This window comes from Amblyomma mixtum, chromosome 5, assembly GCF_055824585.1.
Source record: "Amblyomma mixtum isolate Tamu chromosome 5, ASM5582458v1, whole genome shotgun sequence".
Lineage (NCBI taxonomy): Eukaryota > Metazoa > Arthropoda > Arachnida > Ixodida > Ixodidae > Amblyomma > Amblyomma mixtum.
In genome coordinates this window covers 74,376,495-74,402,760 of record NC_143016.1, presented here as the reverse complement: position 1 = coordinate 74,402,760, position 26,266 = coordinate 74,376,495, and the positions used below count along the sequence as shown (strand labels likewise).

General features: G+C 44.5%; 2 protein-coding genes across 3 annotated transcripts in view; one reads left to right on the top strand and one right to left on the bottom strand.

Annotated features, from left to right (window-relative positions):
* Positions 1 to 6,394, bottom strand: part of LOC149342685 (multiple C2 and transmembrane domain-containing protein-like) — a 214,882-nt gene extending 208,488 nt beyond the window's left edge. Inside the window, exon 1 of one of the 2 annotated variants that reach the window (XM_089545157.1) lies at positions 6,172 to 6,394. In XM_089545157.1, the coding sequence (XP_089401283.1) occupies positions 6,172 to 6,226 (55 nt within the window). In that variant the 5' untranslated portion in view covers positions 6,227 to 6,394. Of the gene's footprint in view, positions 1 to 46; positions 1,195 to 6,171 lie in introns of those variants that run through there. The other variant, XM_089545158.1, reaches the window with a different exon arrangement.
* CCT3 (chaperonin containing TCP1 subunit 3) overlaps positions 485 to 26,266 on the top strand; it is a 31,531-nt gene continuing 5,749 nt past the window's right edge. The window contains exons 1-16 of the mRNA XM_089545160.1: positions 485 to 558; positions 640 to 701; positions 1,708 to 1,758; positions 8,293 to 8,355; positions 9,237 to 9,333; positions 11,323 to 11,443; positions 11,545 to 11,625; positions 11,896 to 12,001; positions 14,904 to 14,986; positions 16,346 to 16,412; positions 17,596 to 17,728; positions 17,906 to 17,987; positions 18,295 to 18,393; positions 19,071 to 19,257; positions 20,618 to 20,758; positions 22,651 to 22,782. Of these exons, the coding sequence (XP_089401286.1) occupies positions 522 to 558; positions 640 to 701; positions 1,708 to 1,758; positions 8,293 to 8,355; positions 9,237 to 9,333; positions 11,323 to 11,443; positions 11,545 to 11,625; positions 11,896 to 12,001; positions 14,904 to 14,986; positions 16,346 to 16,412; positions 17,596 to 17,728; positions 17,906 to 17,987; positions 18,295 to 18,393; positions 19,071 to 19,257; positions 20,618 to 20,758; positions 22,651 to 22,782 (1,542 nt within the window). The 5' untranslated portion in view covers positions 485 to 521. The remainder of the gene's footprint in view (positions 559 to 639; positions 702 to 1,707; positions 1,759 to 8,292; positions 8,356 to 9,236; positions 9,334 to 11,322; positions 11,444 to 11,544; positions 11,626 to 11,895; positions 12,002 to 14,903; positions 14,987 to 16,345; positions 16,413 to 17,595; positions 17,729 to 17,905; positions 17,988 to 18,294; positions 18,394 to 19,070; positions 19,258 to 20,617; positions 20,759 to 22,650; positions 22,783 to 26,266) is intronic.

The following is a 26,266-nucleotide window of genomic DNA, read 5'->3' as shown; positions in this document are numbered from 1 at the left end:
GTGGAGCGCTACGCGGAACAAAATCGAAACGGTGAAACGGACTCACCAACGTCCATCCGGGCACAACACTCTGTGCGGGATCGAGGAGGGGCCACTAACGGGGGTCCCGGGGGTCAAAACACCGAGGTCATGGGCCACCACTCGGCGCTTTAGGCTGGTCTTTCCACACACCCATCATGCTCAACGAAAACATCCCGCACAACTGCAAAAACTCCGCGCGGAGCGCCGCATAATGCCAGCTTCTGGCTGACACGGACAGAGGGCGCTTCTGTTGCGCGTATCAATAGTAGCGCCCACTAACGACAGCTGCCGCGACCATCGCATTACACTTATGACTTTAGGCGACAGACAGCGCCACTGACGCGTTAATATTGTAAGTAGTGACGTACTTTGCCGCAAGAGGACGCAGCTACTACGCCAATTCATGCTTACTTCGTTGCTTTATATGAGTCTTCTCGTATCATCTCTCCTCGCGGCACTCCCACTTACTCCTCCAAGTTAGCCACCCGCGTGTAGCGAAAATGATGGGCCCTGGGCAAGTTCCGATCCTCGTTCTGAGTAAGAATACGTGATTCTTTTCAATTAGTCTTTTCAGTACATTGGGATATGTTTCACTTATTATCGGCGTCTTCTTTTCAGGCCAGAACACCAAACGCGAGTCTGGCAGGAAAGTTCAGATCGAGAATGTTCGAGCTGCAAAGGTGAGCGACGGCGGCGTGACAACCCAAATTTGCGCATATTTTGAATGAAATGACATGAACCAACTGCGATAATTTGTGTTGTATGATGTATTTTTGCGTATATCATCGTGTTTTCGTGCATTCAGGTCCGGAAGAGGAATATATACAGGCATTTTGCCCGGTGCCGCAATCATGTGTCGGCGTCGCTAGGCTTACTGTGACTGAGCGACTCACTCACAAAGAAAATGCGTTCGCCCACTGACGAGCGAAAAGCCGTCGTTTTTCGCTGATGGGTACCGCATAGAGCTGCTGCCTCCAGCCTTCATGATGTAAAGCGTATTCGGGGATCAGGCTGGGCAAGCCTCAAGTAGCAACCACAAATTCTAGGCTCCTGGTTATCGACGCGCGGTGGAACGCTGGAGACCATAAAAGGCAAACTTTCTGCAAGTTGGGAGTAGGCGCGCGGCAAATTTGAACGGATTGGTCTCAATCTTAATAGAGGTTTGGCGTCTGTTTGTGTTAGCTGTTACTAAACGGGTATTTATTTCTTCATGAGCAAAACTTTGCTAGGTGCAGCGGGCAGCTAAAAGAAAAGTTACGGCAGGAGCGATAAGAAGGAGTATGACTATGTGCTAAATAATTAAGCAGTTATATTTCAGCGATGATCACTTGCTCTTTTATCATGCTGCTCCGTGTGCCTGCCAGTGGCCGAGTTGGGAAAGGCCTCGGTCTCGGGATTGGTAGGTGGCGGGTTCGACTCCCGTCGTGGGTCGACGGTGGTGTTCGGTTGTTTTCTTCAAAACATTCGTTCCCAGTGGTGATAATGATGAAAATTCACTCGTAACTATTCGCGGTTTCCTCGGAGGGCTGTAACCGGCCCGGAGAAGGTTGGGTGATGTCTGAATTACCACTGTGAACGTCTTTTTTTTTTTTTTTTACCAAGGCGTGGGACATACAGTTTGCTATTTTGTATAAATTTGACCTTCTTATGGGCAGTCTTAAGCATTTTTTTCTTCTCTTTTTTTAGGCTGTTGCAGATGTCATACGGACTTGCCTTGGACCGAGGGCAATGCTCAAGGTATGTTTTATGGTCCAAATTTTAGTTTGCTTATTTTATTTTCAGGCAAGTTAACACACAAAGTGCTGCCTAAGCATCAACACTGCTGGGGTTTTTTCCGATTGTTTCATTTTGTTTCAACAATTTTTTAGCTGTGTAGTCTGGTGCTTAGTCTGTAAATGCGCAAGTACTAAAAGTTTGCATACGCTCCCTTGCGCAATCTTTTTGCAGCTCCTAAAACTTGTCATTGGCAGGTGATACTGAAAAGAGCACACATTTGCGATAAGCTGCCTAGCCTGCCCAAGAAATCAGTTGCGATCCCTACTTTCGAAAAACTGATTGTTTAGGCCCCTTAAATTTCGCGCTTTACCAAACAAACGCGCCTGAGGTGCTACCTGAAAATGTATCCGGGGCCTAGCGTCGTGCATGGAATATTGCGTGTGTACACCAATCTAGAGCCACAAATGCACAACAGATAGGACACAAACCAATGCTGTCAGAACACAGCTCAGCTCATGATTGGTGCGCATGCTCATTCCCTCTCCCGATTTCCACTCTGTTTCACCTCAGTGCTGCTGTGCTGGGCAGTCAACGCTTGCGCAATATTAATAAAAATTTGGGAGGTTGTACATTACTACATATTAGCTATCACAAGTTGTCAGAGTGTGTTCTGACGCATGTGCCTGCTTGGCCCTTTAACTCTTTCTTTACCATGGGGAAAATAAGAATGATCTGCGAGGAATCCAGAAAGCAATAGAAACCACGCGTGGGCACAAAAGGTTTTTCTGTTCGAACTGGCGTGTTCAGGATTGTAGCAGTTGGGGCTTTGCACTTAAAGCTATGAGTTGTGCTGATGTGAACTCTTGTGCTCATTTTGGGGAGCATCATGGGGTGCTGTACAAGTTAAAAATGAAAATTGTTGATTATCCTTTCGAGCACAGAACTCATGCTAAGTAGTGAGTTTTGTTTTGTCTAGAAAGTGAGTCGCATCAGATAAAGTATCTGTTCCATAAGCCAACATTTTGGCCCGTTTTTACTCTTACATTCTTTTGAATGTTTTACTGTGTGTAATGAACACACCCCGAAATCCTCGCAGATATTTTGAGAAAAAAAAAAGTATGTTATATGGGTAAACAAACAACATTATTTGCACCCAGTTTTATCGTCCTTAGCCATTTACAGATCATAAATTTGACCGAATTTATTTGCCTCCCAGTTTTCCCCATTTCTCTAATGAAAGGACTTTCTGTGATGAAATCTAGTTTGTAACTTTTACCTCACATTTTCAGTACCTGGGTGTCATAGGGTTAAAACTGCTGTCCTGTTTCCCCTTCATACCACTACTGTCCGATACACCTCAAGAAAACAGCGGCTTTACCCTGTCAAAGGACCCCTTCCAGCCAATGGCGTCAGCCGATTCTCATGACCCTGCTAACATGGCAGTGCAGGGCGGCGTCACAATGGAGAGAGGGGTCTATCCTGGACCATAGAGGGAAGGGATTATCCCCTTTCATTAACCACTCCTTGCTTTGTCACACTATCCGGGTCTTGAGAAATGGCTGACCCCATTGGCTGGAAGGGGGTCCTTTGACGGGGAAAAGCTGCTGTGCTCTTAAGTTGTGTCCAACTATAGCACACAATCTGACAGAGGTTCGTGAACAGTGTCGTCAGCCAGAAAAACTTATGTACCACATGGCTGCGAAAAACCTTGGTTTCATTGTGGCCTATTATCAAGAAATGCATTGTGCACTTGCATACACAGCCTGCAGGTTAATTTAAGGCCTTCTGCTGAACGGGCAAGAAAAAGCCTTTCTTTAACAGCTTGGCTGGTTCATAACCTTCATGGCTGATAGTGCATAACTGTGCACTGCATAGTGACTAAAACAAGCAGCAATGCTTCTGATCATTGAAGAATGACAAGAAACTTGCCTATTTGATTCACCTTGCCCTGACAAGTTCGCATTTGCAGTCTTGGCTCGTGTCGAGGTTTTGTTAGAGGAGGGTGAACACGTCTCTTGTCCCACTGCCGACACGGCAGCTTGTGGAACCACAGGCCTATTGGTTCCTGCCTCAGTTACGAGTCCAGTCTAAGTCTGGACCCCATTTCAGTCTCAGTCATTTTTGTTTTTTTCCCCCGACTTTCTCTTTCGTCTGGCAGTTACTTTCTTGTTACTTTTTCAAGTGTGGGTTGGTGTCGGCAGGCACGTTCCTAAAAATAAGACACGCCTGGAGTGCTTCCCCTTTCACTCCATGCTCAGGTGCAGGACTGAAAATTCCACACTTTCAGCTGCTGCAAGCACTTCTCAACTTTTCAGTTTCGTTTCTAGCTTTTTTTTTTCGTCTCATTATTGTAGCTTGAGAGCAGTTCTTTTTTTCTGTTTTCAAGCACGTAGTTGTTTGTGTATCAATGTTTCATGTATGCACAATCTCTTTGAAAAGCTGTCAGCACCACGTTTGCTGCTGGTCAGTGTAGTGGAGAAGGGACTGGCTACGTTTGGCCTTTCGTCAGCCTCAGTGTTCCTGGGACTTTTAATAAACGCAGTCGTTAAAGAACCCCAGGTGGTCGAAATTTCCGGAGCCCTCCACTACGGCGTCTCTCGTAGCCTTAGTCGCTTTGGGACGTTAAACCCCATAAACCAACCAACCCTGACTTTTGTAGTGATGCAATTAAACACATTTCTGGCTCTGCCCTACCTGCTTTACTGCGTATACCCTTGGAGACACTTGTTGCTTTCTACACCATTGTTACCAGGAGTTTTGAACTAGCAGTCTCTCTCCTGCTGCATTCTTCCGCGTGTGTCGCTGCTGTACTGGTTTTTGGCTCGCACCTGTTGGTGTCTGTCTCGAACGAAACAAAAGAAAAGACCATTTTGGAAATGCTTCGTAGATTGTGGAAACAGATAGGCAGGACCCCCGTAGGCTTCGCTTCTGCAGCATGCGCGACGTCGGCTGTCTGGTTGCACATTTACCGCGCACTGCGTTGCAGCGGCGAGCCGAACAAGTGGCACGCAAGTGGCGACGGGCCGTGCGCGCTCCGGGAGTGGGGATTCGCGTTCCGCTTTCGCGCGATGCAAATCCCGCGACCCAGCTCTTAGCGGCGGCAGGAACAGCTTTCAATATCTCCAAGGCCGCGTCGCGTTTCCGCGACGTTGCGGCAGCCGGTGGAATTGTGTCCGCGCGGCACAGCTGTGCTTCCCGAGAGGCTGGAAGTGAACGGACCGCGGCCGAGCTTTTCGGACGGTCGGCCGAGCCGTGGTTGCATGCGCGCACTCTTCCGAGTAGAGCTTAGCTGCGCCGCCAGTCTCCGGTGGGGATAAAGAAAAAAATCCTGGTGTGACCGCGCGCGCGCGTCGGCGCCGCCTGGGAAGAGCAGCTGAACGGCCTGTGCGCTCCGTGACAGATATGAAACGCGTATTGTTTCTTCCGGAGCCAGCGCTCACGCTTTGGAGGCATTGGCGACTAACCTCGTAGGCTGTCTGCACCGCGCGCGCGCGCGCCTCCTGTGCAGCCGGAGGGAGGAAAGGTTTTAAGAAAAGCTGTGGCTTGGAGGCTTGCTGTACCAACCGTTAATCGCATTGTAGGAAGGTTTTCAACGTGCTTCGCGCGTTGCTTTGGTCGACAGCAGCATCAAACAACGAGCACAATGGCGAAGCACAGCCGTCTGTGTACATTGTGCCGACGGAGCATGCAATCCCGCTCGACTCGCGCGCCCAGAAACGCGCGTACTTTTCGATCCGTTTTTGCCGGCGCGGCGTTGCTTGGCGTACCAGCGGGGCCGATCTCCATCGAATCGCGCCGGTCGGTCGGTCGGCGAGTGCGTTCCCGTCTCTCCGTAGTGCCGTGCGCGCGCGCTGACCTGCTCCAGGGAGGCCGGGTTCGATTCCGCGTGCGTGAGAGCGGCGCACCGGGTTCTTCATCGTGCGTGCGTTGATTGATTTCGCGATGGCGTTGAGCGAGAGGGAAAAGAAACGCGGAGCGAAACTTGGAACGGGCGCGCTATCGCGATGAAGGCTGCGTGCCCAGTTGAAGAAGCCACAGCGCGTCGCTAAATCGGGAAGCCTCGTCAGGCGCGGACACGTTTTCGTCACCGTCGCTTCTGAGCGGCGCGCTCTACCCCAAGACGCTGCGCCGCCAGCCACGGCGCAAGTGGCGCGCGACGCCGCCCAGCTATCGACGTTGTCTGCTGTGCGAGTTTGCAGACGAAACTTACGCTCCGGTTCTGAAACGCGCCGCCGGTTGCGCCGTCGTCTCGTCTGCGAAACCAATCTTCGGTTCTTCCACATGGTTGCTACCTGACTCGACTTGTTTACGACGAAAGGCGGTGCATGGCGGGACCGCCGGGTCCCGGGGCAGTGCAGAATAGCAGTGCGCAACGAAAGAAACGAAATGAACGGGGCTCTGGCTTTTGCGATCGCTCAGCCCTGCTCTACTCACAGCTCTCCCCTCGTTCATCCTCAGGGTAACGTTCCTGGCGGCAGCAACAGATCATCGCGGCGACTGCGTTGATGACGTTGTCATGGCTACTGGTGCTTGCTCAGGGCGTTCTTTTCTTGCGCACGCAGGCGCCGAGCACAGTTTCCAAATACGCGCGCTCTCTCGCGCGCACGCTTCGCTTTGCGCTCGGTGCGAACTTCGGAGAAATCCGCGAGCGCGCGCGATCGGCGTGCGTGGCTTGAGAATACACTAGTGCGCCCCCTCCCGCTCCTTCCGGCGTGAAGGATCATTTGACGGCGCTGACACTAGTGGCGCGGCGGTCGCTTTCGCTGCATACCTTTGGCCTTCGCCATTGAAATGCAGCCGAAGAGCGTGTGTGTACCAATCAATCAATCAATCAATCACTTTATTTCAGCTTTTTTTTACAAAAAAACTGAGGGCGGCAAGAAAAAAGCAGTCATTACGACCGCTTGACAAGCCTCGCCACCGTGACTCAAATCCTGAATGTAGCTTTGTGACAGATATTGCAATGAATTAAAAACTATTGGGGCATTGCTCTTGCCTCTTGAGAAAGAGTAGGTAACTTCACAGGGACCCTTGTCAAAAAAAAAAATTAGCCATAAAAGACGAGCACCCTTTGTCCTCATGGCATTTCTTCATACTGGTGTAGTGTAAATTAAGGTTGGAACACTGTGCCGCTGCGCATAATGTGACTTTCCATTTTCAACATTTCTACTGTGTAAGCATTAGCCTCGGAATGCTTGCTTTGTTCAGACATAACCTTGTGATCTTTTCCTGATGTTTCAAAATTTTCTGGTTGGTTTATGGGGTTTAACGTCCCAAAGCGACTCAGGCTATGAGAGATGCCGTAGTAGAGGGCTCCGGAAATTTCGACCACCTGGGGTTCTTTAACGTGCACTTACATCGCACAGTACACGGGTCTCTAGAATTTCTCCTCCAAAGAAATTCCAGCGACCGCGGCCGGGACCGAACCCGCGTCTTTCGGGTCAGCAGCCAAGCACCATAACTACTGAGCCACTGTGGCGGGTTTTCAAAATTTTATGAATTTTGATTGTTTGTAAAGTGGCTATAAAGGAAGTACATCAAAATCAGACGTGCATCATTAATTAGATTTAATTTTTCAAAACATGGAACCAGGCCATTTCAATTTGAAAGATGCTACTCAGTTGAAGTGTCTGTACTTTTCTTGTTTGAATAGAAGCAGGTCAGGACAGGGACAGATTTATGGGCAATTCTTGGAGTGGTTCTTTTTGCACAGTTTGTTCCTTGATTTTTTCTTTATCATAAAGGGGGGGGGGGGGGGGGGGGGGCAGTGCAGTTCTCTCACCAAAATTCAAAATTTCTCACTTAGGGGCACAGTTCTCTGCCTTTACATCCACTCGTGGATCAAGATGAAGTTTTCGATTTAATACATGATGCTTTTATTTTAATTTTTATTGTTCATTAGTTACCATATTTGCTAAGCTATGAAGTTATACGCGTGAAGTAATTCTCTGTCACTTCTCCAGGGGTGGTGTGTAGGGCCAAGAAAGCAAAAATATCTGGTGTGTGTGCATGTGTACGTGCGTGCATGTCCATGTTCATAAGCTGGTTGAGTTTGTTCGATGGCGGGCATATAAGCCATCATCTTAATTCAGTTTACATAGCTGCTTTCTAAGCCATTGGCTTGAGGTTGCTACTTACAAATGTGAGCTAACCCATACTTAGAGATTAATTCACTTCCTTGCTGCTTCAATCACTTGCATCCGTATGTTGTCAAAGCCAATTCAGACTTTAGTGTGACAATGCACATCGGAGAACATTTAACTGACACGGTTAGAATACTGTTTGTCCTCCATGATGTGTGTAAATTGTTTGCCCTTTCCTTATGGCCTTTGTGTACTAGTGATGAAAACATGTGAAGTGTGTGTGAGCCGTATAAAGTAGGCTTTTTCTGCTTGGTCCATAACTAATAGTGTTAGCGCTTAGTTTTATAACTTAGTTTTATATAGCTTGCGAAGTTATATATTTTCTCATAGGATTCATGGTAAAATTGACTACGAGGGTTTTTAATGCGGAAGACCGTCAGCTAAAGGCTAAACTATCATCTGTTCTTCACAGATGCTAATGAATCCAATTGGTGGCATCATCATGACCAATGATGGGAATGCTATCTTGCGAGAGGTAAGTGCTTAATTGCTTTTACCACAATTGCCAACTGGCCAAGTTCGTAAACAGTCCATGGTACAGCAATACCAAAGGCATGATCACAGCAGAAAGGAAGCGCATGTGTTTATCTTTCCTTTCTTAAGGGGGGACACTGGTCTTGAAGAAAAAATTTTTATTAATGAGGTCACAGTTACGAAATCTTCAGGGCATGTGTATTTTTGTGTGCTGATTCTAAATATGTCACTTAATTTCATGTAAAACAATTCCTTGAGCACTTATGCACTTTTTATGCTAGTATTTTGCGGAGAGTTTTGAAGAAAATTTGCTGCGGGAAACACACTGAAATGTATGTCATTGGGTTCTCTTGACACCAAGGAATACAATAAGCGTGAAATTGTCTTCCTGCCTATCATAGAACTTAAGTTATAGAGTTTTGAAGTTGTCGCTTAAGAAATGAGAAGGAAAAGGTGTATTCCTGTGTGTGAAGTCGCAGCTTCAGTAACCTATTACTCAAGTTCTATGAGAGCCAGGATGATAATTTTACCCTTATTGTATTCCTTGGTGTCAAGAGAACCCAATGGCATACATTTCAGTGAGTTTCCTGCAGCAAATTTTCTCCAAAACTCTCCACAATATACTTGCATAAAAAGTGCATAAGTGGTCAAGGAATTGCTTTACATGAAATTAAATGACATATCTAGAATCAGTGCACAAAAATACATGTGCCCTGAAAATTTCATAACTATGGCTAAATTAATAAAATTTTCTTTTCAAGACCAGTGTCCCCCCTTAAGTTAAACACAGCGCTCTCTTTTTTCTTCTTCGTCTTCTTCTTTCCTCAGTTTTTACATTACAAGATCTTACCTGCAATTAAAGAATGGCCATTCTTTCTACAGATCACTGTTCAGCACCCAGCTGCCAAGTCCATGATTGAAATCAGCCGCACACAGGATGAGGAAGTTGGGGATGGCACTACCTCGGTTATCATTCTTGGTAAGGGCATCCAATGGAGCCTCGTTGTCTGTGGTTTTTGTTTCTGTCCAACTTTTTATTATATTATTATTTTTGCATGGCAGAGCCATTGTTAGAGCCATTGCAGTTTTTTTATTTCATTTCATTTATTTATACTGTCAGCCCTGATCACGGGCTATAACAGGAGTGGGTAATGTGGTATAAGAAATAGCAATGCCACAAACATTGAAACGGGCACAAAGTTCGATACATAAAACGTTCGCGCCTTAAACAAAAAATAAAACTCTTGCATATAAATCATGTAGACGATAAAACATTCTGCAGCTTATTTAAGAATTCACTAAGTAATTGTGAAGTGACAACAGAGTTTGGTAGCATATTCCATTCCTTAATGGTTCTTGGGAAAAAAACTAAATTTAAAGCAATCATTCCGGACTGTGGGCATTGGTATGTACAAACTGTAACGATGGCGGGATATTTCTCCAGTTTTAATTTCAGAGTACTTTGATTGGTTTATTTTCAAGCTGTGATTAATAATCTGGAAAAGAAACTTGAGCCTGTCACATTTCGTTCTAAAATCGAGTGCTTCCAAATCACGTTTACTCAAAGACGTTGGGGAACCAGAATGCGTTTGCACCTTGATACGTCACTTCTTTCATATGGCAACTTGCAACTCTTGTGTCCTAATTGCTGAAGCTTCTGGTTGTGTTTGTGTACGGATTGCAGATTTCAGTAGTGTGGATAATGATACTTGAAAGTTTCTAAATAGCAGGTATCGGTACATTGTGTTCAAAGGCAGGTAGAAAAGAACTGTAGAGGTGTCATCTCGGAAGCGTGCACACATTTGCTGTTGCAGATATGTGATGTTAGCAACGCAAGTGTTGGGTTTCACGGCATGAAAAGCAAATACAGAAACAGGCTGCACATACGACTGTGTTTGTATGAGACAAGCACACTTGCAAAAGTAATTTGTAAGTGACCGTTATAGAAAAGGGAATACAAAATAGAAAAGGCACTAATTTCGAGTAACTGCTGGCAGTTGTATCAGTTGCTAGAAATTCTGACATCTTTTGTAAGGAACTCTGTGTTGTGCATGCATGTGCGTGTTCCAAAACCATCAATTTTTTTTGTTGCAGCCGTGGAATGGTCTTTTGGCTTGCTGTGTAGCAGTTATTCATCATCCTTTATGTTCTAGCTTTCTAGGGCATGAGTAGGGGTTGGACATTTCAGTTTTTGTGTTTTGAAAATTCGAAGAACTTTTTTTATCTCCCCACTCCACTGAATATTATTTTCGACGAATAAATTGATGGCTTTTTTTTTTTTCAGTGATTTAATGTGGCAGTCATGTATAGTCAAAAGTCACTTTGAGTGTGTCTCAGCATTTTTGTCATCGTGAACAGTTTATTTACCAGCAATTAACATGCAGATCGTAGTGCTTGGAGCCATGCTTGCAGAAGGAATTGTGGTGGTCATTAAAAAGTAGCAAAAGTAAAATGAGATGTAGTCTGCAGGCAAAAACACAAGTGGAAGTTTACTTCGAAGAACTATAATTTGGTTGTCACGCTGGGTTGGATGATAGGGCGGGGGGCATCATATGGCCTGTGTATTGATGGTAGCGATGGAACATTTTTGTGACACCCATGCACAATTTCTTGCCAGTGTCCTGCATGCCATTGATAAACCTACCTGTCTAACTGCTCTGAGCGGATAACGATAATGAACAAAGTGTTTGGCTAGCAGGTAGCGAGGAGGTGGTCTTATATATGATAGTATAATTATTTTCTGTAAAATAACTCGCTGTTGTTAAATATTGGGGTGCATTTTGTTCGACCTACAGCCTGGCTGAACATGGTTTTGAAATGCCAGTGCAAAGATTCTTGCGCTAGCTAATTGCTTCTTTTTGGACAGATCGCTGCATTTGCTGTGACTGGTGTCACCACTTAAGAGCATTGTAATATGCCTGCCAGTAGTCCTGTTTTGTGGGTTGTATTTGATTGTGCCCATTTCCAGCCGGTGAGCTTCTGGGTGCGGCACTCCCGTTCTTGGACCAGAACATGCACCCCACCGTCATCATAAGTGCTTATCGTCAGGCGCTCGAGGACATTATCACTATCTTGAAGGAGAAGGTCAGGTAAGGAGGAATTTGGTTCTGTGCTGTGCATCTTGTCTTATTCTTTTGCTTTTTTCTTGTGATGAGATAAAACTAAGGCTCTAATGTTTTCAATTTTTCAGTGTTCCAGTTGATGTGAACAACCAGGAGCAGATGTCTGAGATTATTCAGAGCTGCATTGGAACAAAGTTCATTAGCAAATGGTATGCATGTGTTTTCTCTTGTTCTCTCTCTCTTCCTTCTGTTGCTCATTGACTTATATAATTTGGGATGAAGGGAGCAGTAGCTGAACACCCCGCCATATCAGCAAAAGAATGTTAGACAAACTTGTTTTCTTTTAGGTTTCTTGGGTGGGGGTTGGGACGTGTTTCACTGTGTAAGAAATATGGCCTACTTTTTTATTATTGTTGTTTTCATTATGCTGTCTACAAGTTTCTGAGTATAATGTAAATTGGGGACTATATCATCCTCAGGAGTGACCTGGCCTGCAAGATTGCTCTGGACGCCGTGAAGACCGTCTGCATTGAGGAGGGCGGCCGCAAGGAGATCGACATTAAGCGCTATGCCAAGGTGGAGAAGGTGAGCATAGGACATGCCTGCATTGCTTATTAAGGCGGAAGCCTTTAATGTCTCATCGTTGTAAGCAGCAGTTGTCGACAGAAAATGTCACGCTTTTCAATTGGTGGAAACGGTCGTGACGTCACAGTGCGCGAATTTCAAACGGGGCCCATTGTACTTTGGCTAGTAACCATGCAACCAATTGAAGGGATCGTATAGTGATGCTCCAAGTAAGTGGGACTGAGCTTAGTTAATTGATTAATTACCCAATTAGCCTAATTAGCTTTACTAGTGAGGGCATATAAATAAATAAAACCGATTAAGAAATTGGTCGAGCTCAGGAATCGAACCCTGGTCTTCGGCGTGAGAGACGAGCATGCTATCCACTCCGCCATGCCAGCTCAATGGTTTCGAATGAACAAAGGTGCGTCTAGTGAATATGGTGTCTTCACTCACTCTCATCCTCCTCCATTCCCTTCCCGCGACGTTTAGGTGTCCACCGACAAATGAGAGACAGATACATTTCCTTTCCTCAAAAACCAATTTACTGACGAGCGAGGCGTAGAACCAAATGGGCGATGGAGTTCTATGGAGTCCTTGGCAGCGTTGCAAGACGCTGTCGCGTTCCACTCTTAGGGGCATCAGTGACCACACTTTAGGTCAAAAAAGTGCCCCCCTGAATTTTGTGAGACAATTACTGCGTAATTTCCTTTCCTCAAATACAATTTTCATTTTCTTCATTACGGCTCCTCTTTATCTATCTTCTTTCACTCCCACTTCCTCCCTTCCTCTACGGTGCGGTTCAGGTGTCCACCGAGATGACAGAGAATTACTGCGCCATTTCCTTTCCTCAAAAAGCGTTGCGTTCAAAGGGCAAGGCATCGCGCTGAACGGATGGTGTTCCGTGGACTCCCTGGCAGCGCTACAACGCGCTGTTGCGTTCCACCCCTAAAGGCGAAGCTTAACTCTTTCGTTACCACGCCACTGTGCTTCGATCACCGGTGATCGAAAAATTCGAAGCGCTACGGCAGCACGACCGCGGCCGCTACGGACTTGCTGAGTCATTCGGTTTGTTCTTCACACATTAAACTTCAACTTCCTGTTTAGTTTATATTTTTGCCAAAAAGCGGCAATTTTTGAGACGCGCTTGAAGTTGGGTGTGCGGCGTCGGGCGCTCCGAACATGCCGTCATCATCGAGAATGGCGCTCGCTCGAAAAAACCCCGTTCCACTCAATTCCGCTGCGTTTGCACCACATATTTTTGATGTATCGATTAGCATGGACCCTGACGACGATGCTGTATCGTCAGGTATTGTTTCGAAGCCCAAACTGGGCAACGAGAGCCCAGAACGCTCGCCTGTGCGTTCAGATTCCTCCTTCCGGTCTGTTTGTGCGAACCGAAGCTCCTCATTGTAGCCGTTACGGTGATGTGGCGCCATCTAAGTTGTTCTCCAAAGACTACAGTTTCGGTTTCTGCGTAGAGAGCAATTTTCCCACGATGCGCAAATTTTTGAAACGCCCTTGAAGCGGAGGGTACGGCGCGGACGCTCCGTGCATGGCGTCGGGCGCGCAGACGGCGCGCGCTCGGAAAAACCTTGCTGCGCGCAATTCTACTGCGTTGACTGCAATTATTATCTATGCTACGAGTAGTAGAGTCTCTGGTGACGATGTTGCATTGTCGGATTTTGGTTCAGACGCTGTAACTGCGCAAACCGATCCCGGAACCTTGGCCTGATAGTTTCGCTTTCTTTTTCCTGTCCGCTTGTGCGGGCGCATCTGGTTTGTTGTTCAGACGGTTAGTTCCATTTCCGGCCTAGTTCGTAATTTCCCCGCCAGTCGTGCATTTTTGAAGTGCCCTTGGAGCATAGGCTTATTGCGACATAATACGTGGTGAGGATGGCGTCGCGTCGAGGTCGGGCGCTTTGCGCGCTCGGAAGAGTCCCGCTGCACGTGATTCTCCAGCCTCTGCAGCTGATTTTCAAGATCCTCCGAGCAGCAGTAACTCGGACGAAGATGTTGTAACGTCGGATTTCGATTCTGCAGCTACATCGCAGCTATACTTATCGCATACTATATATTGCAATATCACACCTATACTTGTTGTGTTTTATATCTTTTTTTGAATTTTTGACGTAAATTAAATAAGTTTCGATTTGTATTTTTAAACCACGCTTACCAAGCTTTCGTTTGGCGCATAACATTACACTTCCAATTTTTTTTTTGTTGGACTGTAAAAATCATATAAAGGGCACTCTCAAACGAGCGTTTTCAAGAGGCATGAAGAAAAAAAATTCTAGGTCGAAAACTATTCAAGTTATAATTTTCAAACTTTAATGCCATGTTTTAGAAAGAATTTGAATTGTTTTGTAATTTCTAGAATTTTTTTAGTACAAGTATTTGGAAAGTTATTGTCATATAAACACAAAACTTTTCTTCTTTTTTACTTTTTGTTGTTTACTGATTTTTTTTCACAGCATTTCAAGCAGAATATGTGTTCAAATAAATTTCATTATAAAGCGCATTCTATCTGAATTATTGTTATGCGTTTTATTTAATTTTATCTATCACACTTTTTCTAAAAAAAATTTGTCTGAGACATGTGAAAAATGGTCGTTTTTCCCGTGGTAAGGAAAGAGTTAAGCGTCATTAATTAGCAGTTAATTAGTATTCAGGCATTAATCAGTAATTAACAATTAATTAGTGATTTGTCATCACTTAGTAATTAGTACTCAGTTATATGTGACGCCACCGGTGCCACAGAAACAGCGAAGGTGGTGCGGAAAACGCTTCCGCCTCTACCAACTTTAGACAGTCAAAGTGCCCCCTGAATTTTTTCCAGCCTGCTATGAGAACTGTAATGGTTGCATTGTATTTATAGCTTGACATGGACGTATAACTGAGAATGCGTATTTCTGATCACCAGGTTCCAGGAGGTGCCATTGAGGATTCTTGCGTTCTCCGCGGAGTTATGCTAAACAAGGATGTTACTCACCCGCGAATGAAAAGGTGAGAGACCCTAAATGTTTATTCCCATTTAGTTTGTTTTGGTGTCAGGGCACATTTCATTAAATAAAAAAAAGGGGGGGCGAACCCGAGTTAGTGCCACCAGAGTTAGTGTACTTCCGGATAAGTGATTTTGTTCTCAAGGATCACAATGAATAGGTATTTTGTTGACTTACCTTGAAGGCAGCTACACTCAAACCTCGATATAATAAACACAGATATTACAAATTATTGGCTGTATTGAACTGTTCAGAAATATTTTTTGACAGAAACATATTCAATTTTAACTTTATATATCAAACACGGTTGGCCATAGAACTGTTGTTCTGAACTGCCAAGCTCCAACCTGTGCCCACTCTGATAGCAGGTGGCAGCCTTTGCCTCACCACATGAGTCACTGGTAGTGGCTCGGCAAGCGTTTGCACCACAGCTCACTCTTTAGCTCATACTTGCCAACAGTGCTGTGGAAGATAAAATGGTCCTAACAATAGCTAGGTGGTCAACACCCGTTTGTGCCTCTTGCCCTTCTCTGAAGTGCCCTAGAACCAGCGGCGCAGTTGGTTCTAACCTTAACTGTAGCCATCCTCATGCTGACATTGACTGTCACAGAGGTGATGTAAACAGTGATAGCTTTCGTTTCGGCGTCCCGTTTTCTGCGCGACACTGCTGTAATGCGGTTGGCCTGCTGCTGGCGCATCCTGGCAATAAATGCGGGGAAGCCAGCCTAACTGGCATTTGGCGCTCGGTTTTTTTGCATCCTCCGCATTCGCTGCAAGCAGCTTCGAAATGGCACCAAAACTTTTGTAAAGTTCTTTCCCAATTGCCGTTCTTTCACTGACTAATTTAGACTTCTCCTCTGCAAGTTTTTGACGAAATTTTTTTATTACGGATTTCACCTGTGTCAAAGCATTTAATGATTTTTTACTGGTTCGTTATCACGAGGTCTGACTTTATATCCAGTGCTCGTTGTAATTCAGTCATGATCTAGGCAGCTGTGCTTTATTCGGGTGCAATCTTAGTATGCCTAGAGGAAGACTAGTTAGAAAACTGAAGCTGTGCTTGTCGCATACAGTTATGGAGTAGTCATTAAATAGACGCTATAACTTCGTTCCTTCTCATGCTGCTCACGACTGTATACTTGGTGCTTTAATTGAAAGCTTTTTCATTGGTGTTTCTGCTAAAAAGGGTTCACTTTCCTTCATACTTGGCATTTACAGAATGAGCACATTTGTTGAGAGAGTGTACAGCACGGGTAAAATTGTGGCGCTAGCAATCTGCTTGATGCAGTTTGGGACCTGTTTGCTCTGCGCGAATAGCCTTTAAGACCAGGACAGTTCTAAATGGGTTTTTGCGGCATTTCAGGAGGGTCGAAAAACCTCGAATCGTGCTCCTCGATTGCAACCTTGAGTACAAGAAGGGAGAAAGTCAGGTGAGCCATTTTTCTGAAGGGGTCAGACAGCATAGCGAATACCGTATTTACTACTCCGTTGTATCGCGCACCTTTTTTCTGAAAAAAAAAAAAAAGGTAATAGTCTAAAAGTAGCATAGCATCCACATTATAATTGAGTACAAAAATGAGTCTACTACAGCAACATTCTATTTTCTTGAGGCAATAGTTTCATTTTTGTACTCTGTTCTAACGTGCATGTCATTTTTAGACTTCTTTTTTTTCTGAGAAAGGGTGCGCATTAGAATCCAGTAAATAAAGTATGCATGGCTTATTAAGTGGTGGCACTACAAGCGTCATCTTCAGTGCTAACATGCAGTAGTTCACTGACTAGGCTCTTGCGCATAGCTCCAAATTGCAGACCTGTTTTGTTTGGCGAGAAGTAACGGAACAGTGGCTTTTGAACTGTCATGGCAGTGGTTGTGTTGCAAGTGAAACACTCTCAGGTTAGGAGCTCGGTTTTTGTCGGAAGTGTGGTGAAGTTCAGGTTTTTTTCAAATTTGCCAAGACATCGGCTGTCTACAAGCTCTTCAATACACGACCTTTCTTTTGCATCTTATGGTGTGTTGCTGAACTGTGGCTGCGGTGTAAGTGGCGATAAATTCTGCGGCCACCGAGAAGGAAAGAGTAATGTTGTAAAGCCTCCAGAAAGCTTAGTGGTGTCTCTAAATAGTGGCATGGCATCACTTCAGTTATGTACACCTAACGTCACTGTAGTCACTTGCTGAACTGTATTGGTAGTGTGTGTTGTGGTGCAGCTTGATGCTACTTGATGGCAGTGGTTTTCTTAAATGTACAAAGTATGAAACTTTGTTAGCTTCATTTTGACCAACACTGGAATAATGGCTGCAGCTGCGCAGTGGGTAGAGACTGTGCTGCTTTAACAGCTATCCAATGTCTTACAAAAGCTGTGCACATGTGTGCCAAGGCAAGTTAGTGTGGATACTTGAGCACACCAAGCTTTTCTGTAGCAAAACAGCTGTCGCGTTAAAGTAAAAGTATTCTTGTTGGTCATGTGTCCACTTAGTTTTGCTGTCTAGTTTTCTGGTCTTAGCTCTTGAAACCAGTTCTCCTTTTTGCTTCTAAATGTAAGCATGTCTACAATCACTCTGTGCAGAACCGCTTGCATTTTGCTTGTGTGCTGAGAACTTGACATTCTTTTCAGACGAACATTGAGATACTGCGTGAAGAGGACTTCACAAAGATCTTGGAGATTGAAGAGCAGTACATCCAACAGATTTGCTCGGACATCATCAAGCTGAAGCCAGACGTCGTAATCACAGAGAAGGGCGTGTCTGGTAAGCTTTTTTTTTCTTCAACTAAGGATATATAGCTGACTTCTAAGACAAGCTATAAAGAAAATGGCTTCAACTGTTAATAGAGCCTGGATTTACTGAGCCTCACCTGTTACAATGTTATAATGCGAACATTTGCTTGGATTGTCCTATGGTGTTTGTTTGTTTCAATTTTATCAGATTTGGCACAGCACTACCTCATGAAGGCTAACATTTCTTGCGTGAGACGAGTGCGCAAGACAGACAACAACAGGATAGCACGGTAAGTATGAGCATTTCAGCGGTCCCTTTTTACTGCGATATTTTTCTGTTGATTGCCTGCAACTTTCTTTAGTGTGAAAATACTTTTGTTTCCCTGCCTTTCTTTCACACTATTTCACATTCGTGCTTGCTTACCTGCTGATTTGAGGCTGTATTCACGTTTTGTTTGTTTCAAAAGACATGCTGTAATGAAAGAAATGTGGGAAAGGGCCAAGTGCTTTTCAATCTCTAAAGTTACATACACTGCTCTAGTTAGTGTTAGTGTAAAGTTGGTGGTTAATGTTTCATTCATGGTTTTTCTCTTGTAGTGTGTGTGGAGCAACGATCGCCAACCGTACAGACGAGCTTCGTGAGGAGGATGTGGGCACCAAGGCAGGCCTCTTTGAGATCAAGAAGATTGGCGAAGAGTACGTACATGCTTTTCCTTTCCTGTATCTATGCCACTCTCATGCTTGTTACTCTTATGGTCCTACCAAAAGCAGATTTGTACTTCCGTGCAAGCTGTTTATAGGTTCATGTTTAATCCCTGTGCTTCATTGTCTTAACACATGCCAACAGGTTTTCCCAGCTGTAAATGCTAAGTGTGTGCGCACCGCGCAGTTGGCAGCCCAGAAAATATCAAAAACATTGTAAATTATGTTTTAGTATGACTTAGCCTGCAACTTTTAGTTTTTAGAGCCATTCTTGTGAGCCATAGATTTTAAGTGTGCAGAGCTCCCTCTTCTGTTCCTCAGTCTTTATGCCGATGCCACTGTAGATCCCTGTTTCCAGATCAGCTAAACAAAAAGAGCAGATATATTCTGTTCCGTCTGAAATTTAATTTCCGTGTCAAGGGTTGGCAGCTGCATCTCAGAAGTGTGCACTGTTAACCAGGCACACTGTGAATTAGTAGATGTAAACAGGTTGAGTAAATTGCCGCGGAGACCAGTACAGATTCAGCTTCTTCCAGCTCGCATGCAAAGCCAGGACATTGATTGACTCTTTCTCTTTGGTGCATGAAGGATTGGTTTTTAGACTTGCCACAGGCACGTTGCACGTGGGGCGATTTGTTTAATGCAACACGGGGTTTGCACACCTGCTGCAGGTACTACTGCTTCATCACTGAATGCGAGGACCCCAAGGCGTGCACCATTCTGCTGCGCGGAGCCTCCAAGGATGTGCTGCAGGAAGTGGAACGCAACCTGCAGGATGCCATGGCTGTGGCACGCAACGTCCTTCTCGAGCCTCGCCTTGTGCCTGGGGGTGGTGCAGTTGAGATGGCAGTCGGCCACGTAAGTGCTTTTGTGGCAAGGGTTTTACTGCTAGACTCATGCCCATGCTGGGAAGCATCCACCAAGTGCACTTGTCCTATTCACTTTGCGCCAATTGGTTTGAGCCCATCTTTTCTGTTTCATCATCTTAGATGAGGCTGCATTTGCCATTGCATCAGTAATCGTAGCACAAAAGAGATTTTTTATATTAGCGCATATTCAAAAGTATAAACAGGCAGCTGTGTGGGAATTTCAGTGCACCTAACAATGATCCAAGATGACGGCAGCATCATTTGCTTTCTTTTGGAGAAAGAGAATGCACCCAGTCAAAGCCGTGCCCATTTGGACATGTCTGGAATATGTGCCTGTCGGGAAATTTATTTTCCCTAAGGGCAGGCAAATAAGAAAATGTGATATGCTCAAGCCCTAAAGATGGTTGTAGTAGAATAGACTGTGTCTAGCGCATTTAGACGCAATCTAACCCTCGATCTTTGAAGGTTCTTAATAATTTGGAATCTCATGACATTAGCGTAATTAAGTGATCAAGCAACCTGTTTTACTCCAGGCAGTTAATTCGCACTGGCCGTCAGGCATGCTTGCTATACTTTCTATATCTTCAATCCATTATATATGTGAAGGATTCGCCGAGGCTGCACTAATTCGTCATAAGAATGCGCGCCTTAGCATAAAACAGGGATGCATATTCTGGGTGTCACTGTAGTCGGAAAATTTTGCGAAAAAATTTGTCTAGTGCAAGGACTGCACCCTGTTGGGGCTTTTACACTAGTACGTATATATGGTATCCGGTTAGACGTGCTACTTTTCTCTGGGACGGGGATCTGGAGTTCCTCCTATATACAGTTGAATCTCTGTGATCCAAACCTCATGGAGTCGTGAAAAACATTCATAACTCCCTAAAGTCTTATCAGAAATGAAAAACGAGCGAAATCTGTGTGCTGAAGTGCCAGAAATGCATTTAGCACAAATTTTTTCAGAGCTGAAAGGATTTACATACAATCGTGTGCCACTGCTCAGTGCTTGCCATGCATACTGCATGGCTAGTGGTCAGAGCATGTACTGCATGATTGGCGAAGGCGACGTTCAGTGCCAGCAGTGGCAGTCACTGCTCTTGCATTCATATCATCCATAGTTGTGCAGGGTAGAGTTCGGAACATCCGAATGTCTGCACATCGTACACAAGCACTTCAGCTGGGGAATCTTAACGAATTCATGCCATCCATGATCATGTCATTGACATTCAGCTCTGTCAGTTCACCATCTGTTGTCTTTCAGAAAATAGGGATTGTCCAAAAATTAACGCTACCCCATTTTTTGTGTGCAGTTCTTACAATGTTGCTACCGTCTGACTTGTTCAATGCAGCTACTTACCGAGAAGAGCAAGAACCTCACTGGCGTGCAGCAGTGGCCATACCGTGCCCTGGCCAAGGCGCTGGAGATCATCCCGGCCACCCTGATCCAGAACTGTGGTGGCAACACCATCCGGGCACTCACTGCCCTCAAGGTGTGTCTGACAAACCTCCTTTGTTCTGCCATTTTGCCAGGTTTCCTTGCAATTCAGAATAGTATGCACAGACTCCAGAGAACAGCAGTAGGGCGTGCCATCCTACCATTTGTGCCAGCATGCTTCAGATGACTTTCAGTGATGAAATTTGAAATTTCATCGCTGAAGGTGGTGGTCCTATACACAGGACCAGGAAGTTGTGTGTGCTGTCACTTGACGGCATGTGACATAGAATGAAGTCAAGGTAGGCTGGCAGAGGTCAGACAACAGCGAACTCTCGTTTGCTCTGTAGTGGTTTGGCACGCGTTCATGAACATGCTTCACAACATGTTCACATGTTCACAGTTTTTCACCGAAGAATGACCTCGTGGGAATGGTCATCAAACCAGTCTTGCAGTTAGAGCCAACTCTGGCCCAGTGACTTCAAACTGCACTCCTGGTACATGGCACTTTACAGTAAATCTCATGTTACGATTACAGTTGATCCAAATTTTACAATGATATGATTATTAAAAATGACGTGTCAGTGTGTGCTATAAACAGTATGTTAGAGTTCAGGACGATGCGAACAGTTTCTCAACCTGTAGCAGATTATACAAACATGCAAACTAACAGACGCCCGGGAATGATGATGCTGTTCAGAAGGGAATACTTGGTGACATATCAAGGAAAAAAAGATCCTGTGAACATTGCGAATTCTTCAGACCAAAAATAATTGAGCAAAAAAAAAAATTATATCAAACCACAGGCGGCAGGCTTCGCCGCAGTACACATGTGTCTGGTGGTGGAGTGCCCCCACTGCAAATTTCATACAGATGGCACTGTGATAGGTTCTGGTCCTGTTCTGCTCTACTGCTTGAAGCCCGCCGGAAAAATATGTGCATAAAAGAGATGCAAATCACTGTCTAAAGTTACTTCCATCTTCTTGTCCAAGAGGCCCCTGGTACATGTATGCAATCATTTAATCGAAAGTTAAGTATAAAATACTTCGTTAAATTGTGGGGAAAAATATAGATTGCTTTCAGTTGCGCAGAGACTGGGAAACGAAAAAATGCGTTACTTTGCAAATTTCATTAAATTCAAGTTCGTTATATCAAGGTTCAACTGTAAGGCTTAACTGTATCAAGCTGCACCCAACACACCGTACACAATTCAGGCAAGCAGGTCTTGGATTGACACGGAGGTGCTGCACAAGAGATGGGAATGCACAGGACAAAATTATTGTGGTAAATGCGAAAGAAATGTCTGATTTGTCAAAATATTAAGTGAAACTTGTCGTTTCCATGATGTTAGTGGAAATGGTCAGCAACAATACAGATTTGGTTTCTACTCATAAGCAGCCTATGGCATTAAATTTTCTTTTGCTGAAAAAAAAAAATGGCCTGTAAAGCCCCGAATTATGACATTTGTACCTGTATTGAAGCGCAACAAATACCACCCGAAAAAGAAAAACTCATCACCTAAGAGGTGCAGAAATCCTGTGAGGCATGTAGATTACACCACTGTGAGCAGTGTGGGATCCTGAAATGTGTGCGTAGTCTGTCGTCATATCCTCCTGTGAGCAGTGTGAATTGTGCAGTCTGACATCTGTTTTCCTGGGATTGCGCAGTCAACTGCAGATGAGCTCTCGCTCAGTGGCTTGTGGAATCGCATTGGTGTGTATGTCCGAGAAACTGAAGAAATTGGAACCGCTTTGGTTGGAGTGACTTGAAAAATAAAAATTCATGTTGGAATATGTTGGCATGGTTGAAATCTCATGGTTATAATTTTTTGCCAACCACCACTTCAGTTGGAAGTTCTTACATTTGCCTCGATTCTGCTTATATGTAACATGTTACCCGCTTGTAAAGCGACTTCACAGCTATAAACTGCTCGATTTTCTCTTTCTATAGGCAAAGCATGCCGCAGGTGAAGGCTGCAACTGGAGCATTGATGGCGAGACTGGAGAAATTGTTCCTACTGAGAAGCTGAAGGTCTGGGAACCCTTGGTGGTCAAGCTGCAAGCGTACAAGACTGCTATTGAGGTAAGGATATGCTTGTGCGCATTGAAACAGAAAAGTGACTGTGCAGACCGTGAACCTCTCCCACCGAGGTCTTCACCGGAAGACTTTCGGGGGGTCATATGGACACCATGGTAAAAGCTTGCCAGGCTATAGCTACTGCTACAGAAGCAGCAAGCGCCAAAGTGGTGAAGGAGCTGTACAAGAACTTCCTGAATCCAACAGGAAATCTAGGCACCGTATTTGATGGCACATTGCAAAGGGCAATATTGCAGTTGGCTGCATCAGTGTTGTACACTGACTTGGTACTGGACCACGTTGTGCTTTCAAGGTACTATCGTGGGTGCCAAATGGCACCTGATCCCTGTGATGCTACGGTAACTGGGCTGCGAACCACGAGTGTATGAAAAACATAGACTGCAATGCCGGCTGGATGGGGACTGAAGCAGATACCATTTTGTTGGTCAAATGTTTAGGGGAATCCCCCAAGGTGGAGTAGATTTGTAATAAGGGAGTAATTACTCATTGGCATCCACCCGAGCGCAGCCATACGGCTACAAAGGAAAGCTATACAGCTTTCTCAGAAACTTCATAGTTTTTTTTGTTTTTTTTTACGAAGTTTCTGAGAAAGCTGTATAGCTTTCCTTTGTAGCCGTATGGCTGCGCTCAGGTGGATGCCAATGAGTAATTACTCCCTTATTATATATCATTTTGTTCAGCGGATTTCTGAAAAAAAAAATGGGTTGCGGTACGCTATACCATACTCTGCGATTGTGATAGCCGCACCTTTCATGCATTGACCCAGCAAGGCATGTATGATATATCCATCGAAAAGAAGGACTGCCTGAACCACATCCACAAGCGGATCGGGACTGTTCTTCACAGCTTAGTTTAGAAGAAGCCACAAGGGTAATATTACTCTTGGCAGAAAGGGAACCTTACCCAAGATAAGATAGAGAAAATTACAAACTACTGTGGGAAGGCCTTGTGTAGCCAGAGCATTGCAGGCATGAAAAAGGCAGTGCATGCCACGCTGTCGCACATGACCTGAACAGTTGAAGCCCCAGACCACAGTTGCTGTCCTCAAGGGGGTTGATTCGTGGTATGCCTTCAGTCATGCTTTGGCGAACCAAGTGGAGTCGCCACCACACACAAGCCCTCTGCCAGGCCATGTTTCCACTGCACTTGAGCCAGTCTGCAAGGCTGGGCGACGAGGCCCTTTTGGAGCGCTGCAAAGATGGCATGACACAGAACGCCGTAGAGTGCCTGCACTCCGTCATTTGGAGCCAAAGCTCCAAGAACATGCATGACTCTTTGCTGGCTGTTGAAAGGGCTGTTGCAGCGCAGCTTGGTTACTGTCCTGGGAGCTGCCTTATTCGTAGGAGCCTTGAAAAGAATAAAACAGAGGCTTTGCAGGTCTGATGAGGGTCACACCAATGCTGAAAAGGTGAGGAAGAGGGTGGCCAAGAAGCACAAGCCTAACAGAACCCAGGACCACTGCCCGGTACTTTTGCAATGTAGGGCAGATTCAAAGAAAGTAGAAAGTGACTTTCTGAACTTTTTTTTTTTTTTGTCAACTGCTAACGCCATACATAGATTTTCACAACCTTTACATGAACAGATTTCTGCAAGTTTGGTGTTGTTGTGTTCAGCAATGACTGGGCTGCATTAAATTTTTTTATATGATCAGTAAACGAAAGTGGCAGAATAATTAAAACAACTTTGAATGCAATTTTCTCAGCTTTGTTTTTTCGGTCAAATGCCGTTGCCTTACGGAACTTTTCATAATGTTTGCATGGATGCATTTTAGTGAACTTATATTTTTTTTTTTCAATAAAACCTCAGCTACTTACTAAAGCTTTGCATTTGTTTGGTTTGTTTTTTTAACCTGATAGACTAGCAATTAGTTGAGATGCAAGATAATTACTCCCACATTATCATTTTTTTTTTCCAACTTCAGCCAGTATGACATTTTTTACCCTTATTGCATAGCTTTATGTCAAGAGAAACCAATGGCATGCAATCTAACAAGTTCCCTGCAGTACAATTTCTTCAAGGGGGTGTTGAGAAAAAATTTTTATTAATGCAGTCGCAGTATTAAATCTTCAGGGGACATGTATTTTTCTATGCCAGTTATGAATATGTCACAGAATTTCATGTAAAACAATTCCTTGAGCACTTATGTTGTTGTTACGCAAGTTTTTTGAAGAGCTTTTAAGAAAGTTTGCCACAGAGAACTTGCTAAAATGCATTCCATTGGGTTCTCTTGACATCAAGGAATGCTATAAGGGTAAAATTATCATTCTGCCTATCATAGCGCTTGAGTTATATAAGGGTTTTGAGGTGTGCCACTTCAAAAACGTGAAGAAAAGTTTGTATTCCTATATTTTAGGTGGCAGTTTAAATACCGAACTACTCAAATTCTGTAATAGGCAGGTTTATAATTTTGCCCTTATTGCATTCCTTTATGTAAAGAGAACCCGATGGCATGAACCAAGGCAGAGAACCCAAGTTCTCTGTGGGAAACTTTCTTGAAAGCTCTTCACTCAAAACTCAAAGAAAGTGCTCAGAGAGTCATTGTACATAAAATCAAATCACATGTTTAGTTTCGCCACTCAAAAATACGTTTTGTGAAGATTTCATAACTGTGACTGCATTAATAAACTTTTTTTTTTCAAAACCAGGCTCCTCAGAGCTCTTGGCAGAAAGTTACAGAAAAAAATGGCATTAGTGCAGAAGGACTTGTTATATTTTTGCACATAAAATTAAATTACATATTTTGAATCAGCACAAAAAAAAATACTCCCTAGAGATTTCATAATTCTGACTTCATTAATAAAAATTGTATTCTAAGACCCTCTTCTCTCCTAAGTTGTCATTGGTGTGCATTCTATTCTATCGCATTTTGTGGTGAGCGAGGTGCACAGCATCTCTCAATTTTTTTTCTCGCACTTTCACTGACGAGACAGAGAATGTAAAACAAGAAGTGTTATGAAATGCATGGCATAGTCTTCTCTTTCATATTGCTTCAATTTGTAAAGGCACAAAAATAAAATGTGCAGTAAATTTTGTGGACACCATAGCTGTGGTTATGGCGCTCAGCTGCCGACCCGAAAGACGCAGGTTTGATACCTGCCGCGACGGTCGAATTTCAGTGGAGGCGAAATTATAGAGGCCCGTGTACTGTGGATGTCAGTGCGCATTAAAGAACCCCAGGTGGTCGAAATTTTCGGAGCCCTTCACTACGGCCGGCGTCCCTCATAGCCTGAGTCGCTTTAGGATGTTAAACCCCCATAAACCATAGCCTCCAAAGCAGGTTGACATAAGAGCAGAGCCCACTGTGGTTCTGCACGTGCTTTTGATTATAACGCAGATCTCGGACTATGCCTCAAATCGCATTAAACTGGCACTTTGCCAGTTATGGAAAAAATAGCCCTCTACACTTTGATCATTGGCTGAAAGAATCGGTAATTTTAAATGTCAATAACACTTTGATGCTGCATGGCAT